The 20,502-nt window shown below is 47.1% G+C and overlaps 1 protein-coding gene across 1 annotated transcript in view; it reads left to right on the top strand.

Annotated features, from left to right (window-relative positions):
* The first annotated feature begins 462 nt into the window (after positions 1 to 462).
* Positions 463 to 20,502, top strand: part of LOC144782010 (avidin-like) — a 92,081-nt gene continuing 72,041 nt past the window's right edge. The window contains exon 1 of the mRNA XM_078661118.1: positions 463 to 617. Within this exon, the coding sequence (XP_078517244.1) occupies positions 594 to 617 (24 nt within the window). The 5' untranslated portion in view covers positions 463 to 593. The remainder of the gene's footprint in view (positions 618 to 20,502) is intronic.

Below are 20,502 nucleotides of genomic sequence, written 5' to 3' on the forward strand. Positions count from 1 at the left end.
ATCTACGAACCCAATACGTAAATTAAGTGTTGATAATTTAATGATAAGATTATTCCAATGGTGGTAAATAGGAGTGACATTTTACAATATATAATAGCTTACATTTTGTGGTTCTCAAAAAAAAAAAGTGCTGCGTCTACCATCGAGTGCAAATATAGAACAATTGTACAAAAACTGAGGTCAAATCATGTTTCACAAGGATTGGTGGTAGTACTGTTTTGGAAGGGTGATGTTTTATACACAAGTTAAAATGTAAGCCACAGCACCCACCCTTGGTCAGTTCACTGAGACCATTTGTTCCACGTAGATTCATCCACCCATCTAACTATGCATTCATTCAGTCATGTCCATCCCTCCATTCAATGATTAGACAAGCTGTGGAGGAAGAACCTCCCCTAACCCCTTTGCAGTGGCCCGGCAGGCTGGCTTCTCTTTGTTCCCCAGTCCGGCCCCTCCCACCCTGGACAAGTAAACACACAACAACTACAAACCGAAAGTAAAACTGGGCGCTGCTTATAAATACTCGGGCTGCATCAGAGAGAGAGAGGAGTTTCATTTCACCCTTCGGAGAGCGCTTCTTCACTCTAGCTGCGATGTCCCGTTATTTCAGTACCCAGGTAAGGGACGCGGGTGGGTGCCTTACATTTCTGGGCTCCGGCGCCACTGCACCTGCTGCACCCGTTTTCATACCGATGGTGGTTAGTAAGTATATTCAAAACAGACTGAACTCGAGATACAAAGATGTGTTTACAGAGCGAAGTAGTTCGTGCTTTAAATGGAAAAAGAGACTTTTCGGAACCTACGAAATTGATTAGAGTGGGGGTCTGGTAGGGGCGTGTCTGGGAACCGGGCTGCGAGGCAATATTAACGATATCGGTATTTTCTTCGTCCACGGAAAGCGCCCAAGTGCGCTGCCGTCGGCCAAGTTCGGCTCATATGTGCAAGGCACAGCCAGTGCTTTTTTTGCAGCTTTATATAGCGCGAACTTGGCCGGAGGGCATTAAAGCGCTTTACACGAAGTGCAAATGTTTTACATGAAAGCATAATGTCTGGTTTTATGGCGTGGGGAGGTTAAGTTAAGGACTTTTGAGCCGACGCTGGGGTGTGAGCACCCCGTGCCTTAAATACAAAAAAAAAGTTGTATGCTTTCATGTATAACTTATGCTTCTCATGAAAAGCGCTTTAATGCCCTCATGGTAAGTCCGCGCTTTATAAAACTGCAAGTAAGTACAAATAACGCCCTGCACGCGTGAGCCGAACTTGACCGAAGTGCGTTAGGCACTTACAGCGCTAGGTTGCTGCTGCAGTCCTATACTCTAACGCACAGCGCTACAGTTTCCATGTCTGGCCACTGCCACGCCTCATTTCAGTCGCGTTGTAAGGCTGCAGCTGCAGCTGCAACACAGTGTGGAATAAACTGGATCTGGACTGTCAGATGGGCGCATGCGCGACTCTGAAAGCCTCGTTTGCTGCACAATCCATACCACAGAGGCTGAGCCCAGCCAGCTGCCGCTAGGGGTGCAGGTACTCTCCTAGCACAATGAGAAGTTCCGGTACTCAAGGGGAGAAAACTGAGAAGCAGGGTCGGGCAATGCCTGAGAGGCCGGTATCCGAATATCCGAATTCCAGCTGTGGGCTGCTTTTTTTGAGCAGCCTGGGGAGGCGATTTGGGCAGTTTAATTGTTGTTCGATGCCGCCAGCGGCCCAGTGAGTGCCTGAATAGCCTTTCTGGAGGCAGATGGGCGTCCATTACTTCCCTTTTATTAACGGACAGAGGTGTCACGCCCTTACTCTTGCCGGCCCATTAATGTATGCATATGGAGGGGAGGGGGGGGGCCTGAGCGGGCCTGAGCAAAAGTGGCCTCATGTGTTTTCAGGTGTGTTTCACCAGTGTAAACTAATCTCTTCCTTTTTTATTTAAACCCCCCCCTTTTTAGGTCTCGCGTCAGCGAAAGACCTTATGTCGCCCGTTTTCGGGAATGTGGACAGGAAAGGGTGCACGAGCGCAGAGTAGCTCAGTTTTCACCTCGTGAACGCGCACGGCGCCGTGCCCCTCTCCTGTCCACATTCCCTTGCGCAAACACTCACTCACGCATGCGCACATACACACACTGCATACACACACACGCACGCGCACACGCACTTACACTTACACAGACACGCAGGCACCCAGACAGGCAACCCCCTCCTCCTCCCCCACAGTCACACACGCATACACACAGACTCCAAGACACACGCACGCTCACACACATACACAGCCCGCCGCCACGCGCGCGCCCACACATGCCCCCCCCCCGCCCTCGCAGGCCAGCCACAAAGCGAAGCCCCACTCACCGGCAGCAGGACTCTTCCTCCATTCTTCGGCACCGGGGCGCAGGGTTGGCTCCTGCCTGCTCCGGTGCTGCAACCAATCGCGGCTCTTCCGTGGGAGGCGGGGTAGGCTCCCGCCCTCCTACTGCCTGTTTCCGGTTGTCGCGCCGGCCTGCCTGACTTCCTGGTCGCAGGCCGGCAGAGTGACGGCGGTGATTTGCGGTATTTATTTATTTAGTTATTTATGCATTTTTATATAGCGCGGACTTTACCCGAAGGCGGTATTTATGCATTTTTATATAGCGCGGACTTTACCCAAAGGCGGTATTTATTTTTGCATGTTATTTGGTACCTAATGTAATAATTTCAGAATGAAGAAAGATGGAGTTACACCTGCCCGGGATTCAAATCTGTAACTTGCCGACGAGGATGGATCTGTGTTTTTATTGTAGCCCTTGATGTCCTTATGCCCATCCAAGTGCCGCTAGACCCACCAAGACGGGCATATACCAAAGAAGAGGACAAGACGTGGGGCATCTTTTGTAGGATGCCCCAATGTGCTGGTTTCATCTTTGGGTCCAGTGTAGGGTGTTTGCTTCCATGCCCCCATGACACCAACCCTTCAGTTTCCCCACTAAGCCCAAGACCATAAAATATCTGAGATATGGGAGACTCACGGCCCCCTCATCACATGTTATGGGGGGGAGGGGGCCATCATTTTTGTTACCCTTTTACCTTCAACTATGTCTATCAGTGGATTGTGACACTCCTGGATGGCATTGCCCTCAAATTCAGTACAGCCAGCTGTGTGTCAATCTACCTTTATAGGGGTATCAATAACTCCTATTATGAAACCTAAGTAGAGTCCTTCTTGGGCGATGGGGCCCACCCAGACCTTCGTCCACCGGACTCGGACGTGGTATTCATATAGATCCATACAGAAATTTGAGCCACCTCTGTCCTCGCCGCCTATATTTTAGGGACACATTGATACTGCATTTTGGACTCGTTGTTCATAGCAAGCTGGGCAAGCAAGCCCCTGCAGTGTTCTATAGGTTTGTACTATTGGGGTTTATATGGCGTTCCAACCAGATAAAACATCCACGCGCTTGTGCCACCATGCCAGCTTGCAAGCTGCGTTATTGATCGAAGAAAATTGCCTATAGGAGCTTGTGAAATTTCATCAAGCATGTTTCTGCTCTCAAGAAATCTGAAATGTCCTCCCCTTATGAAAGCAAGTATCCTTCTCTGGATAGATGGCTGAATGATGTTACATCACCTGTGGGTTTACTGTGAAGGTAAAAAACCCTCTCACCCCTATCTAGGAAAACGATCAGAACTGGGCTGCCAAGCTGTCTGAGCTAAGACTAAGCTAGGCTATCTGTAAAGACGACTGAGAATGGGGGGCAACACCCAGCCAGGGCCAGAACAGGCACAACCCAGTGATCATATGTGCCAGAAAGCGTTGTGGCCCCAACATGCATGCCCACAGACTCGCCAGGCTCTGATGTGCTATGTCATCAAGTGATCTTGACCCCACTGTCCTTTGTAGACGAGACTGCTCCAGTGTAATATCGGATGGCTGCAAACGATGAACTCGGAGTGAATCTACTCTAAGCACGTACTTGAGCTACACACAGAGTTCTGCCCAGCCCTATTGCAACTTAAGGTTTTGATTAGGGTAATGAAAGAATTTCACATGGTTGCAGGAGGCATTATTTTTCTGTTCGCTTATGGCTAGAATGCTTCTTGTCCATTCACAGACGATTCCTGTATCATTTGCGGGTAGGCGCTTAGTCAGCATTTGCACTTTTGGCAGTATGGCTTGTTCCAGAACACCTGCAGGGAGGAGATGCTGGGGGTCCCAAATGGGACTTAATATACATAGTCAAATTCAGCAATCCTGCTGCATCTGGAGAGGAGGATTCTGCCGCGTGGCAGACCTGTGACTGCCTCTGCGTCATCAACCCACTGGGTGGCAGCGTGCTTTTGTCAGCACAGGTGCAGCGGGGTGATGTATGGCACTAGAATTGCATGAGATCACCTGTGAGGTTCAACAGCAAATATTCCCGGGCTACTCTGGAGCGGTGTGAAAGGCATAGAATGGGCATCTGTGAAGTAAGGGAGATGTTGCTCCTTTTTAGGTCTCGCTGCGTTAGCAATGCTTGCGAGATATGGAGTAAGGGCTTTGAAAAGTGCTTCTAAAATGCGGATTGGGTACAGTGCATTTGGGTACAGTGCATGTGAGCACAACCACGCGCATTGTGCACAACTTTCATTTGCCACCAGACACTTCGTGCGCTCCGCCTCTGCTGCCACACGTATTCAGCTCACCTGGCTGCACCCCCCCTCATCTCCCATATGCTTTCTCGCCAATGTCCCTCCCACCCTTCCTTTGATCTCCGCTTTTCTTTGAACTTTTAGCGCGAGTTCTCACAGGCTTCTCTCTGCCCCTTTCCTTTATTGGCCCTCCCCAGCACACAGCGCGCATTGCTTTTTTTTTTTTTATACCCACCCCTGCCGCAAACTATAGCCCAAGCCATCTTTGCTGCTTATTTGTCTTATACAACTAACAACCATTGACAAAGCAAATAGACCCGACTTATTGTCAGTATGCTGCTACTCGTTGTATCATATATTTGGATGCAATGACAGAAACAGCCAAAATACAAGTGGGGCAGCACACTAAGCTAAGCACGCTTTTTTTTTTTGCACGTTATTAAAGCCACTCCCTTTATTACATTACCCACGCTGCTGGCGTTATCCTTTCAATCCACTTTTTGCTGATGTACTGTCCCTCACATTTTAGCAAATTAAGGCGCTATGTGGGGCTGTTAGGGCAGGACGATGGTAGGTGGTAGTGCAAGTTATTTCACCCTTCACCCCCTCTCACCTCAATGTAACCTCCTTCAGCGCTGTGCACCTCTTCACACACTCGCACATAGCTGACCATCGCTGCGTACTCTCTTCAGAGAGGCCAGGTATTGGATGGGTGTGTCTCCTGTTAAGGGGCGTCATTCATTCCGGTTACCTTACAAAAGGTCACATTCATTTTTATTGTCCCGGGAATATTAGCTTATTCGTACAGAACTATAGGATGTCGAGCGACTCCTTGACTCAAACCAGATTCCCAGTTCTAAAGTCAGCAGGTCTGGCCATTACACCGCATCCTGGGGTAAGGGGAGAGGGGCAGGCAATGCCACATGGAGGCTCAGCTCGTCATGGGCTCGAGGTGCTAACAGGACCTCAGGCTGAGCCACAACAAGGCAATCTCTCCCCCCCCCCCCATCCCCCTCTGCCCTCCAGTATTCAGGGAGCCGCGCCTTCCAGGACCTCTCTACAGGTCTCTGCTCTGCTGATGTGGACGGCATTAAGTGAAGAGTGTACTGTAAGGTAATGCCACGAGTCCTCGTTTCCTTCCTGATGGCTCTGCGCACACGGCGTCTCTTCTCCTTCTCTGTACATCTATCTCCCGTAGCGCCTCGCTCTGCACACAGCTGCTTCCTCCTAGCGCTGCATGCTTCTAGCTCACTAAAGCCTCACTAAAGCTTGACGATGAGTTCAAGCTCAGTGGAAGACCTTTTACAATAGTTGACTAGTTATCTTTCATTTGTTTATTGTTGCATTTGGATGTTAAACAGGTACTGCTGAGAAATCCTTGCCCAGATGGTGTGACTGTGAGTAAAAAAGATAAAATAGTTAAGTAATATAACAAAATGTGTTGCATTATGCCGCATAATTAGACTTTTCTTGCCATATAATTTAGCAGCATACTTTAGTCGATCACAGCCACATAATCCCAGTGGTCCTAGATATAATGTTCTAGTTAGACCACTATTTCTATGTCAGGAGAGTTTAAAAGCTCAGAAATAGACATGTGCATTCTTTTGTAATCGTCTAGCGTAGGGGCGGCATGTCGGGGTCTCGCACATGACCAATTTTGCATCTATTTTCTCACATTTCGGTAGTTTTTGTAAATCCAGTTGGGTAATTTAGGTGGCTCCTGGACATGTCACAGCAGCTTCTTTTGGCGTCTCAGGTATAATCACCCTTGGATCTCAAGAGGCTAACTCTCTGGTCTCACCGGAGGGTCACTTTATTATCTCATGTGAAGGTCATTTGAGGATATAATGTGAGGGTCACAGCCACACACACAGCCACACACACAGCCACACACACAGCCACACACACACAGCCACACACACAGCCACACACACAGCCACACACACAGCCACGCACACAGCCACACACACAGCCACACACACAGCCACACACACCCACACACACCCACACACAGCCACACACACACACACACAACCACACACACACACACACACACACAACCACACACACACAACCACACACACACACACATAACCACACACACACACATAACCACACACACACACATAACCACACACATAATCACACACATAACCACACACATAACCACACACATAATCACACACATAAACAACCACACACACCCACACACATAAACAACCACACACAACCACAACCACACACACACATAACCACACACACACATAACCACACACACACACACATAACCACACACACATAACCACACACATAACCACACACATAACCACACACATAACCACACACATAACCACACACATAATCACACACATAACCACACACATAACCACACACATAACCACACACATAATCACACACACAACCACACATACAACCACACATACAACCACACACACAACCACACACACAACCACACACACAACCACACACACAACCACACATACAACCACACACACACAACCACACACACAACCACACACCGAACCAACCATCAGTGCACACTTTCACCAACCACAGACACCATCAGTGCACGCTGTCACCGGACACAAACACCACCAGCCGTAGGTGCACGCTTTCACCAAGCACACACACACCATCAGCCGTCAGTGCACGCTTCCACCAAGCACACACACCACCAGCCTTCAGTGCACGCTTCCACCAAGCACACACACCACCAACCGTCAGTGCACGCTTCCACCAAGCACACACACCACCAACCGTCAGTGCACACTTCCACCAGGCGCACACCACCAGACGTACACCACCAGACGTCAGTGCGCGTTTTCACCAGGCACACACACACCACCAGTCGTCAGTGCACACTTTTACCAGGCACACACACACCACCAGTCGTCAGTGCACACTTTCACCAGGCACACACACACCACAAGCAGTCAGTGCATGCATTCATCAGACGCACACCACCAGCCATCAGTGCACGCTTTCACCAGGCACACACACCATCAGCCGTCAGTGCACGCTTTCACCAGGCACACACACCATCAGCCGTCAGTGCACGCTTCCACCAAGCACACACACCACCAGCCGGCAATGCACACTTCTACCAGGCACACACACTACCAGCCATCAGTGCACAATTTTTACAGACACACACACACACCACCAGCGCACACATCAATTGTTAACGCATCCACAATTAACTATTGTAACAATAGCAGCATGGCGCACTTTAATTTTAAACATATTCATTTAAAGCGCAGCATGCCACCATTGTTACAAAAATATATACACTTTTTTTTTGGCCTACAATTTATAGACTTTTGTTGCAATTGGTGTTGCAATATTTAGCAATGCCAATAGCTCAAACGTAATTAATGCGAGACCTATTGCATTGTAAATGCTTGTTTTATAAATGTTTGCCGAAGCAGTGTTTTGTGGAAAGACAATATACAAATGTGGGCCACTTTCTTTTAGCGTGACTGGACCGATTTTTAATGCCAATCCAACCCTGCTGAGAAGTGCCGGTATTTACAAAAAATCAGTCAGACAGGCCTCTCAGGGTCGAGTACTGTAAGGGGTCCAACCAACAGTTAGGATCGGTATGCTGTCGGGGGTCAGTGTTTGGACTGAGTGAGTTGTGACCAATACGGAGGTTGCTGAGGGGCCACAAAAGTAAAGATGGGTTGAACGCTCAGAGGTGAACTGGGGGTTGTTAAAGTGAAGGCATGCTGATCAATTCAATTCAAAATTCCTTTATTCGACTGTATAAGATACAGTCATAAAAGTACAATAAAAGCAACATATACATTCAAAACAGTGTTAAAAACAGTTTAAAAAGACAATTTATCAAGAGCGAGGAGTTTGCAAAAAGAGGGACAGTTTCTCAAAAAAAAAAAAAGTATGCGGATAAGTTTGCTCTGGACACTCTTACAAGGTAAAGTCATATTCATAGAACAATTAACCTTCCATGCTTTTTCTGAATTTCAAGGCTGTTTTTAAGAAGTTACATAAAAACATAGTACTTTCACAATGTAGCATTTGAAGATAAAGTAATGCAGGCCTTATTTATACAAAGTTCAGTTGTTTAAAAAGGGGTTTTAAAAATAGTTTTCGTGGTATCATGTAGTAGGAGCATATGAATAACCAGCATTGAAAATGCAATAGGTCTCGCAATAGAAGAGTTTGACATTTTTCGTTTTGCAAATGGATGAGTGGTGTTGCGTGGATGAGTGGCGTTGCGTGGATGAGTGGCGTGTGTGAGTGGCGTTGCGTGTGTGAGTGGCGTTGCGTGTGTGAGTGGCGTTGCGTGTGTGAGTGGCGTTGTGTGTGTGAGTGGCGTTGCGTGTGTGAGTGGCGTTGCGTGTGTGAGTGGCGTTGCGTGTGTGAGTGGCGTTGCGTGTGTGAGTGGCGTTGCGTGTGTGAGTGGCGTTGCGTGGATGAGTGGGGTTGGAATGCAATAGGCCTCGCATTAGAAAAGTTGTAGTTATTGGTCTTGTAAATGACATAATTTATTTCTTTTTTCGTTGTTCAAATTGCTAAATTGATGGCTTTGTCATTTACAATGCCAATAGTTATAACTTTTGCAAATGTGACACCTATAGCATTTGGAATGCAACATGTTTTGTATTTATGTTACTTATATGGCAGCTCTGGTCGTTATGCTACATCCCTAGATAGTTTTATCTTTCGCAAATGTGACACCTATTGTAACACAATATGTGTAGTGAGGGTGAGGGAGGGTGAGGGTGAGTGAGTGTGAGGGGTTGAGGGTGGGTGAGGGTGAGTGAGGGTGAGGGGTTGAGGGTAAGTGAGGGTGAGGGTGAGTGAGGATGAGGCTGAGGGGTTGAGGGTGAGTGAGGGTGAGTGAGAGTGAGGGTGAGTGAGGGGTTGAGGGTGAAGTGTTGAGGGTGAGTGAGGGTGAGGGTGAGGGGTTGAGGGTGAGTGAGGGTGAGGGGTTGAGAGTGAGTGAGGGTGAGGCGTTGAGGGTGAGTGAGGGTGAGGGTGAGTGAGGGTGAGTGAGGGTGAGGGTGAGTGAGGGTGAGTGAGGGTGAGTGAGGGTGAGTGAGGGTGAGGGGTTGAGGGTGAGTGAGGGTGAGGGATTGAGAGTGGGTGAGGGGTTGAGGGTGAGGGGTTGAGGGTGAAAGGGTGAAGGTGAGGGTGAGTGAGGGTGAGGGGTTGAGGGTGAGTGAGGGTGAGGGTGATTGAGGGTGAGGTGTTGAGGGTGAGTGAGGGTGAGGGTGAGTGAGTGTGAGGGGTTGAGGGTGAGTGAGGGTGAGTGAGGGTGAGGGGTTGAGGGTAAGTGAGGGTGAGTGAGGATGAGGCTGAGGGGTTGAGGGTGAGAGGGTGAGTGAGAGTGAGGGTGAGTGAGGGGTTGAGGGTGAAGTGTTGAGGGTGAGTGAGGGTGAGAAAGTCGTGTTCTGCTGGACCGTCCATGCACCCAAGGAAACGTAGTGAACAAGACAGAGCTATGCAAAATAAATATATTGGGCAGGCTGGTGGCCTGAGAAGCGTCCGTGAAGCAGGGGTCGGGGAGCCGAACACTTTGATGTAGCTCACGGCCTCGGCCGTGAGAAAACAAGTAATTTAAACCATCTGTGACGACTGGTCACGTGCTCCAACTGAGGAAGATTATTTAATGAAAAGGGACTTTGTTACAGCACAAGAACATGATGCCAACTAGGAAGCTCAGGAAAGCATTGTAAAGCTCCAAATGAAACGTTGCAATAGTTCATCGGACGATAGCGCTGCGGCATCGGCTACAAAGGAGGCGCGGTTTACGATGTCTCACCGAACAAAGATACATTTGGAAAAAAAGTAAAAACAATTCGAAGGGTGTTGGCAAATTGACACGCATCATTCTCAATCCTAATTGAACGCCTTTTTTTATTCCAAGGAAACGTAGTGAACAAGACAGAGCTATGCAAAATAAATATATTGGGCAGGCTGGTGGCCTGAGAAGCGTCCGTGAAGCAGGGGTCGGGGAGCCGAACCCTTTGATGTAGCTCACGGCCTCGGCCGTGAGAAAACAAGTAATTTAAACCATCTGTGACGACTGGTCACGTGCTCCAACTGAGGAAGATTATTTAATGAAAAGGGACTTTGTTACAGCACAAGAACATTATGCCAACTAGGAAGCTCAGGAAAGCATTGTAAAGCTCCAAATGAAACGTTGCAATAGTTGATCGGACGATAGCGCTGCGGCATCGGCTACAAAGGAGGCGCGGTTTACGATGTCTCACCGAACAAAGATAAATTTGGAAAAAAAGTAAAAACAATTCGAAGGGTGTTGGCAAATTGACACGCATCATTCTCAATCCTAATTGAACGCCTTCTTTTATTCCAAGTAATCTCAGCAAATACGTTGTGGGACACGAAACGATGTGTTTAAGAAGCCGCAGTAATTATCTGCTCTTTCTTAATAACCCTTTCATTTTCACAAGATTAAGGTTTCGCTGGATGTTACTGGTTCTGTGCCGCAGAGCTGGCGGTGCGGGGGGGGTCAGCTGTCGGAAAAAGGGCACGGAGCTTAAGACGAGTAGAGGACGAGTGCCAGAAAAACAAGGCGGGCAGGGGAGGGGGCGGAGCGGGGAGAGCGGCATGTGGGTGTTAAGAAGCCGGGCCTTTGAAGTGAAGCTAAGCTTCACTTCAAAAGGTGTCGGAGGAATGCGGGAGAGAGGAACAGATGGCGATTGCGGCTGTGCACGCGCTTTTAAGCTCAATGCACATGCGCATTGAGCTTAAAAGTCACGGGCACTGCAAGGAATCGCCACGATTCCTTGCTTCTTAGTTAAAAGTTGTTTAAGCCGCAATAGGCTCGCAAGCTCGATGCGCATGCGCATCGACAGGCGAGACCTAAAAAGTGAGCCAGATCTTGCGGAGACTTATTGTCGCAGCCGCAAGCTGGCAACACTTGTCCCCTGTGGGCCCCACTAGGCACAGCTAACAACAAATGATACAAATCAAAGCGGAATCTGGACATCAGAAAACGTTCATATCTGGAAATGGACCAGGATAGATAGGGTTCAATTTGCACGCAGGTTTTTGTTAAAACATGCTCTCTCTCTACTCGGACACCTTTCTTCTTTTGATATTCTATCTCCTCACATCACCAGGGGGGCGGAAAGATAACCATACTGGTTGGCAAAGGGACACGGGGGGAAACTGGAACGTGCAAGAACGAAGAGAAGAAGATGAAACAAACTGTAGAATGGACTGTCAAGAGCCAAACTAATTAAAGCCAATGTATACAATGCTTGACAACCCCCCCCCCCCCGGCGCTTTTTCTTTCTTTCTTTTTCCCCATGTGTTTCACCCAGTACCATGTAAATATGCTCTTTATTTTCAATAAAAAATTACTGAAATAAAAAAAAACCAAAAAAAAAACCATGCTTCCTCACACTACCTTTTTTAAGCTCAGACTCTTCTCTAGCTAACTGCCGGTTCAACATAAAGGTATCTTTCACATGAATTACATTATTATTATTATATAAAATTTATAACGCGCTCAGTTACCCAGGGGCATCCCGGCGCTGTAAAGAACGAGAAGGGAAAGCTCAGACTCCGTCACTACACCGGAAACAGATGAGTCTTCAGGAGTTTCCTAAAGTGCAGAATATTGGGCTCTGAACGAATCTTAAAGGGCAAGGAGTTCCACAGTGCCGCCACTTGCACTGAAAAACGCCGGCCCCCAGAGCGAGCTCTTTTTACTCTGGCTGACTGCAGAAGATGTCTTTGGTCCGAACGCAGAGGGCGTGTGGACTTGTAGGGGCGTGCCATAATGGACAGGATAGAGGGGCCCCTACCATGCAAGATTTTATGAGCCGTGCATAACGCTTTGAATTTCACCCGCTCTTTAACGGGGAGCCAGTGAAGCGTTTTCAGGGCCGGGGCAGCTGAGTGTCTTCTAGGAACCTCCATCAGCACTCTAGCGGCTGCATTCTGCACCTGTTGAAGGGTTTTAAAAGTCACTTCGGGAGCACCGAGAAACAGCGCATTCCCGTAGTCAAGCCTCGACAAGATTAAACCACGAATCAAGAGCTTCCTAGATGGATTAGGGAGCAGTGGTAGTACCTTGCGAGCTGACCGCAACAGACCAAAACACACCCCGCGGTCTTCCTGGCGTGCGTCCTGAAGGACAGATCTTCCTCCAACCAAACTCCCAAGCTCTTGATCTCCTTCTTGGGAGATGGTGGGTCACCCAGAGACTGAGGCCAACAGCTAGCGATGAGTGAGGGACTAGATTTGCCCAGCAGCATAAGCTCAGTTTTCTCTCCGTTGAGCTTAAGGGCAGAGTGGGACATCCAACGATGCACATTGGCAAGGCAGTCATGAAGAACTTCAGGTTGTTCCGTCAGCTGGGTGAGGCCTACAACCAGCTGAGTATCATCAGCATAGCTGATGATCTTCACTCCTGAAGGGGAAACCACTCTTTCAAGAGGAGTCATATAAATATTAAATAAGGTAGGGCTCAAGGATGAGCCCTGAGGGACTCCACATTGAAGAGGGAACAAGGTCGACTGCTCTGCCCCTTCCCAGACTTGATAGAAGCGGTTGGAGAGGAAGGATTCGAGCCATTTCAAGGCCATCCCTGTCACACCCACCTCTGACAGACGTTGGAGGAGCACCTGGTGACTTACGGTGTCAAAGGCAGCACTCAAGTCCAGGAGGATCACTGCCACTGACCCCCCTGAATCAAGAATGCTCCTTGCTTCCTCCACCACTGCCAATAAGGCTGTGTCCGTCCCCTGACCAGGGCGAAAGCCCGTCTGGGAGTCTCCCAGCAGATGATGGGATTCTAGATGATAAGAGAGCTGGCGGTTAACCATCTTTTCTGCGACTTTTGAGAAGCCGGGCAAAAGTGAAATAGGCCTGAAATTGGCCAAATTTGAGGAGTCTAATCCTGTTTTTTTCAGTAGTGCTTTGACAACTGCCTTTTTCCATCTCTGAGGCACCGTGCCCTGGGAGAGTGAAAGGTTAATGAGGTCAGTAAGCGGAGTGGACAGAGTGTTTGCCACTTGTTTGAGATATTTCATAGGCACTGGGTCACTAGGAGACCCACTCTTCATCCCTTTCAGGACTTTTACGACCTCCTCCTCCGAAAAAGGGCCGAAAGAGGACAGCTCAGCGGGGCATATTACTGGGCTAAATTCCATCTCCGGGATCTGAGAGGTCGCAGGCAACGAAGACAAAATCTTCTCTATTTTCGAATGAAAAAAGTCAGCCAGCTCTTCACATTTTTCTTGAGGGTTGTCGTGCACAACTGAAGGGACCGGAGCCTTCAGGAGTTCCTTAAACATTTTAAAGGATTCCCCTGGTGAGTTACTTGCCCTCTCGATCCTATCGCTGAAAAAGTTCCTTTTGGCGTCTTTCAAAGCGACTTTATACTTCCTCATCGATATCTTGTAGTCTTCCCGACTTTCTTCCGTCCGCTCTCTCCTCCATGCCCGTTCTGATCTTTTACATGATGTTCTGAGACCCCTGAGTTCGGGAGTATACCAGGGAGCGGAACCGATTCTTCTTTCCCTGATGGGCCTCCTCTTTTTCGGAATCAACGAGTCAAGAGTATTAGTCAGCCAGTTTCCCACATGCTGGTCAGCAATACTGGGGTCAGTAACAGGGGGGGGACAAGTTCTTGCCAACTCGGCCGCCCAGCTATCCACTGGCAGCCTCGACCAGAGTCGTTCCACTATATACCGTCTAGGTACCGGATCTCTCCCCTTCCCCAGCTGCCATCTAAGGGGGACTAGACAATGGTCCGTCCAGGGAAGAGCCAAAGGCTGGAGGGCTTGCAGGTTCTCCGAGTTAGCAAAAGCAACATCCAGCTGATGACCCCTATTATGGGTGGCACCAACATTAGCAAGGTGTAGATCGAGTGCACCCAGCATGCCTTGTAGGTCTCTCGCCACTACATCACAGGGATCATCAAAATGTAAGTTGAGGTCTCCGAGAACTATAAAGTTGGAGGACGCGGCAGCCAGTGGTATCACCGCCTCAATGAAGGAATCTAAGAAATTTCCCATCGTTACAGGAGGCCGATAGACAAGAAGGCCAGAGATAGAGGTAGTAGAAGATATGCGTAGCGAAAATTGACAGCCTTCAGAGTTATTAATACCGCAATCTGCAGCTTTACATACATATTTATCTCTATACAGGATGGCCACTCCTCCCCCCCTCCCACCCGGCCTATCTAGATGAAACATGAGGTATCCCGAAGGGAGGGCTTTAACAATATCGGGTCCAGAGCAAGAGGTCAGCCAAGTTTCCGTAAGGAACAAGGCATCCAAACTATGGTCCAAAATCAAGGAATTAATTTCCGTGGCGTGACAGGGTAATGACCTGCAGTTGAGCAGAGCCATAGAAATCTGTGTCCGGTCCTTAAAGGTGCTACCCGAACCACATAAAAGGCATTGTGTAAAAAGGGTACCTTCTACCCAATGGTAGCTACAGCTGGTATGTCTAGGAGCACGTAACGACAACAGAGTATCCCTAGAGTACCTGAGAGTTGAATCCATATGCACGGCAGAGTTGAGCAGAGTAACGCGCCCTATGCCCGTCTTGGCCCAGACGGGCCCAGACGGGCTTAACTCTGGCGAAACTCCGCCGACGTTCCGGCAATGACGCTGTGTAATGACGCTGCGCGTCAGCATGGCTGACTTTATGTTCGCCGAGCGCCTGACAACTAGAGCGCTAATCTTGTTTTCTTGTTAATCTTGTAACAACTTGTTTGGATACTTGCTGTGGTGTTAGGAAAAATTCCAGCCGACCCAATTCATGAAGACAGTTTCTGATATATTTTAACCAGGGTATATTGTATTTCCCTTCCCAAGTAAGTGCTTCAAGGAGAATGTTTTGGGTAAACGGTATATCTTCATTTGTCCAGCAGTTTAACCAGCACAGCAAAGGGTTTACAGCTATTTTATCTCCTAGGTAGGGCATACCAAGTTCTTCGTGAATGGAGAAGTTAGCTGTGCCTTTAGGTAGGCTTAGTACTTGTTTTAGGAAGTTGTTTTCAGTTGTTACGAGATCGCCCACAGGAACAAAACCCCAGATTTCACTCCCGTAACAGGCCACAGCGGTGCTTTTAGCTTGATACAGTTTCAACAGAGCAACCACTGGTGTGTTTCCCATTTTGTGTGCAAAGTCTATTATTGCGGCATTTGTCCTTGCTGTTTCTCCCTTTTTTTTCCTTACCGCAGGTCCCCAAGCAAGTTTATGGTCAAATAAAACGCCAAGGTATGAGAAAGTCTTTGTTATTGGTATTTTTTCCCCATTAACGAAAAAGGGATAAGACTTTTTTGAGCCAGAGCCTATTTTCATGGCAAATGATTTTGTATTATTGATGCTTAGGCCCCTTGATTTCATAAATGAATAAAAAGAGTCAAGTAATGTTTGAAGGCCCAGTGCGGTTCTGGAGATAAGGACGGCATCGTCTGCATAAAGCAGGACAGGCACGCCCTTTCTCCCTATATATGGGTAATCAGTTTTTGTGTTTAAAAGATGCTCCTCAAGACCATTAATATACACATTAAAAAGAAACGGCGCTAAAATGCAGCCCTGCCTAACCCCCCGATTTATCTTAAAGTCTCTGGTAACTTTCAAGTCTTTTGTATAGCGGACATTTGCTCGAGTATCACTGTGGAGGTCGGCTAAAAAATTAAGCAAGTTCTTCTCAACCCCCATTTGGAGCAAAACGTCCCAGAGCCTGCCTCTATCAACACAATCAAAGGCCGATGATAAGTCCATAAAGGCCATGTACACAGTTCCTTTTCTAGCCATAGTATACTTTCCACTAATTAAATATAGGTTCAGGCATTGAGTTATTGTTGAGTGCACTGGTCTGAACCCATATTGAACCGGGGACATTACATTGTTGATTTTGGCCCACATGGTCAGCCTATTTAAGATTATTCCTCCCACTACCTTTGCAACTGAGTTTATCAGGGAGATGGGCCTGTAACATGCTGCATTGTTTCTGTCACCCTTCTTGTAGACGGGTACTATGGTTGAGGTCCCCCAGGACTTTGGGCTCCCGGTTGCGACTCCAGCATTAACAACCGCAGTGAGAATTGGGGCCCATAGTGAGATATTTGATTTGTATAAGTCTGGAGGAAGGCTGTCTGGACCTTATTACTGGTTAAGCCACAAATCCCCTTCTCTACTTCTTCAAGTGTAAAGTGCAAAGGAGCTTCTTCTGTAATTTTAGTTTCATATACTGTCTGTGGTTCTTCGCTCTTGAAAATTAAACTGAAATGGGAAACCCACTCATCCTCGGGTATGTTGGTTCCAAGACTGGGAGCATTAGGGTCATCAAACATAGGCTTATTAATTATGCTCCAGAATTTAGAGCTGTTACCCAGGGTTGATGGGTCAAGCAAAGACTCCCAAATGTGTCCTTTTATTTCCTTTTTCCGGCATGCCATAGTTGATTTGTATTCAGATCGCAAGATCTTAATGTGTGCGGAATCCCTTGGTTTCTTCCTGAGGGCCATTTTCAGGTTCCGACTAGCTACCGAACAAGCATGGTCAAACCATCTTGGCTGATAAGAAGTTGAGCCCTTTACTGGTACAGATAGCAATTGTCCAATTCTTTGGACCACGACAGCAAAGGCAGATAGGATGGTTTCAGGTGGTGTAGACTCAGAGACACAAAGGTTAAGTTCCTGGTTGCAACTAGTTTTGACCGACTTATACAAAGTGTCACTATTTATCATAGACCATTTCAAACGACGATTTCCATTGATCAACTTTAAAGCACCCATGTCTTTATGATTTTTCTGTGAATCAAAAAGTCCCACTCCTAATACAATTGAGATTGGATTGTGGTCACTAAAGATGCTTTCGTGTATTTTGAAATTTGAGGCTAAATTTCCCAGATCAACAGAAAGAAAAATATGGTCAATGAAAGAGCCACGCTCAGAGCCTTTATAAGTTGGTACTTCAAAGATAAAGGAGTCATCTTTCAGGGACATAGCGATACTCAAGTTCAAATCGTCAATTAGGTTATTAACATGGGTACCTCGCAGACAATGAGCAAAATGAAGGCCTGACCTGTTTTCGCACCCCAGGGAGCCCATAGTTGTCACGGCAGGGTTTCCACAGATATGCGCATTAAAATCACCAGTGATTATTATGTTCCGTGGCAATTTTACCTTTTCACCTTGCAGATAATTGTGGAGTTTGACGATGTTACACTCTCCTAGTGGTGTTACTGAGTTATAAAAGTTGACCAGGGTTAGTGCCTTTCTGCCCTTTCTAAGCTCCATAACCTGGATGTTCCTATTTTCCAGTTGTTTAGTTTTGGCCTGACAGATAAGGGAGAGGCTGATGAATGTTGCCAAACCCCCCTTTGCTCTGCCACTGGGCGATGGAGTTGCTGGCACATAAAAGCTCTGGAACCCCTCGATGAAAACATTATTATCTACGAGCCATGTTTCCTGAAAACACAGTATAGTAAAGTTCCTTATGAATTCCACCCACGTGCGATCCTTCACTTTTGCATCCAGTCCTGCTATGTTCCACAACAAGATTTTTATAGTCTTGAGTACATCGTGATCGGACATTGACTCTTGGGTCATACCAATATGCAGATGCAAGTCTTGATTATGTCGGTTTGTTACAACTGCTAATTGGTTTCCAGTGCTAGATGGCAAGTTAGGAACTATATTGGGAGGAGAGCTGCAAAATTCATGAGTAGAAGAAAAAGAAGATGCCGCTTGTGGGGAAAGATTCTCAGGAGAAATTATTATGGGCTCTATAGCATTGATGACAGGTACCACTTTTGGGGGGGCTAAAGTGCTTGCTAAATTGTCAGTGCTTATTATGTTAAATTGTTCCACCCGGTTCGGAATGCCAGGTGATATACTGAGGGGCAGGGCAAGTGTCAGTCAATCCACCTCATCCAATTGACCGTGGTCATAGAAGACATCATATCTGTTCGAGGTCGGAACTCTGAATTGGTTATGGGACAGATAGGGGTGTGCCTGGTCTCGTTTATGTACATATGGTACAGATTCCCATCTCTCAAACATTGTTGGGGGATAATTATACGGTCTGCCTTCCCAAGATTGTGCATGTTTTTTTTGTTCAAAGTCTGAGGTCGTCACCTGGTTAGGAGCAAGAGGTGGCGCCCATGATTGATATTGGACTTGAGGCACCAGCGGCCCTTCCTGGCTATAAGAAATCTGAGTGTTTTTATTTTGCCCATTTATGTTGGAAGGGTAAAAATAGCTTAAGCCCATCGTACGAATCAGGCTATTTGTCGAGGAGCTCCTCCAGCTGGTAATAAAGTTTGCCACTCGTCTGTCTCTAAAGTTAACCACAATGCAGTCTCCCTCTGTTGATTTGAATCTAGGGCCCACCCAATCTACTCTCTTCACATGACAGATCTGCCCACTTATGTAAGAGGGAAGTGGTCTGTGTATGGTTAACCATTGCATTACCTTATTTTTTAGTTCCGTATAGGTCTCCCCCCTATTGTCTGTCAGCTTGGGAACCCCAATCATGACAATGGTGTATTCATTAGATTCAGGTGGGAGATTTAAATAGATGGGTCTTTTTGCTGTCATGGATTTAGGCTGATTTGACCCTACTGTTTTAATAGGAATATTCGGTGTTAATGAGGTCGGGTTTCGCAACTGCACTGTATTTGTTGTAACTAGTTCTGGGGGGTGACCCTCAGCAGCCCATTCACTATCGTCAGACTCATCAGCTACCTGTATAGTTTGTGTATTACTTATAGGCGTGGCTACTAGCTGCGGTAGATTGAAGGCTACTTGTGTAGTGGTTACTAAGTTTGGGGTAGCTGGGGATCCCTTTCGCTGATGCGAAGGCTGTTTGATGGCACTAGTTGTTGTGTCTCCAACAGCCTTCGCAGTTTTAGTGTTATTAGCGTTAAGGGTTTTACTTGCTGGAACGAGAATAGAAGTAGGTTTGGGCGTTTTTAGTATTTTAAGCATGCTGGAGGAAACTTCGTTTTGTGCTCTCTCAAATTTTCCTAGGGCCTTCTCTATATTAATAACTCGTTTACTAATGGGCTGTAAGAGAGATTTGACCATTGATTCTATTTCACTCAGGAGGGGTATTTTCAATGTAGATGAATGATCAGTTTGACTTGTCTGGTCTTTAACCGGGTTACTCTCTATAATCTTCTCGCTTGAGATTGTATCTGGGTCCTGGGTGGATGTCGAGGGGATCTCAGTCGTGGTTTTCGTGGTGAGTTTAGACTGTCTAAGTTTTGACCAAATATCTTTGATTGAATATTTCGGTTTAGTATTTGGACGATAGGTTTTCCTCAACGGGAGTTTTGTCTTTCGTTTTTTCCTGTGATGCTGGGTTACACTTGATGGATCATGAGTTATGCCAGATGTAAGTTGAGTGGCAGGTGTTGAATCCTCCACTAATTGAAACTCTGGGTGAAGAAACGATGTGTGCAGGCAACTTGTATTGTTGTCACGACTGATCGTCACCAAGGGACTGCTCTCCATGGAGTTCCCAGTATGGTATGTGAACAAGGTTCACGGGGTATTGTCTTTAATATGTGAACCTGGCAAATCTGTAAATGACTGCATTAACAAGGATTCCTGGGAATTAATTGTGGCATCCATGATGTGTATATTACTGCTGGTGTGTAAAGACAAGTCTGGAAAACACAAATCCGGGGTCAATGAGAGTGGTCTCTCTGTATCCTGTATGGCGTCCGCCACTACGCCAATAGTTTTTTGCAACATAAGGTCTATGGCAGTTATAGTCGGTAGTGGTGTGCTAACAGGTTTTACTCTTGTGGTGGATCTCGTCGCCACCGGGGTTTTCCTTACTTGATTCATCCTTGTAGTGTAGATGTATTACTATGTGCTATGTACCTAGCACACGGGTTCCCTTATGACCAGGATA

Source organism: Lissotriton helveticus, chromosome 9 (genome assembly GCF_964261635.1).
Source record: "Lissotriton helveticus chromosome 9, aLisHel1.1, whole genome shotgun sequence".
Taxonomy (NCBI): domain Eukaryota; kingdom Metazoa; phylum Chordata; class Amphibia; order Caudata; family Salamandridae; genus Lissotriton; species Lissotriton helveticus.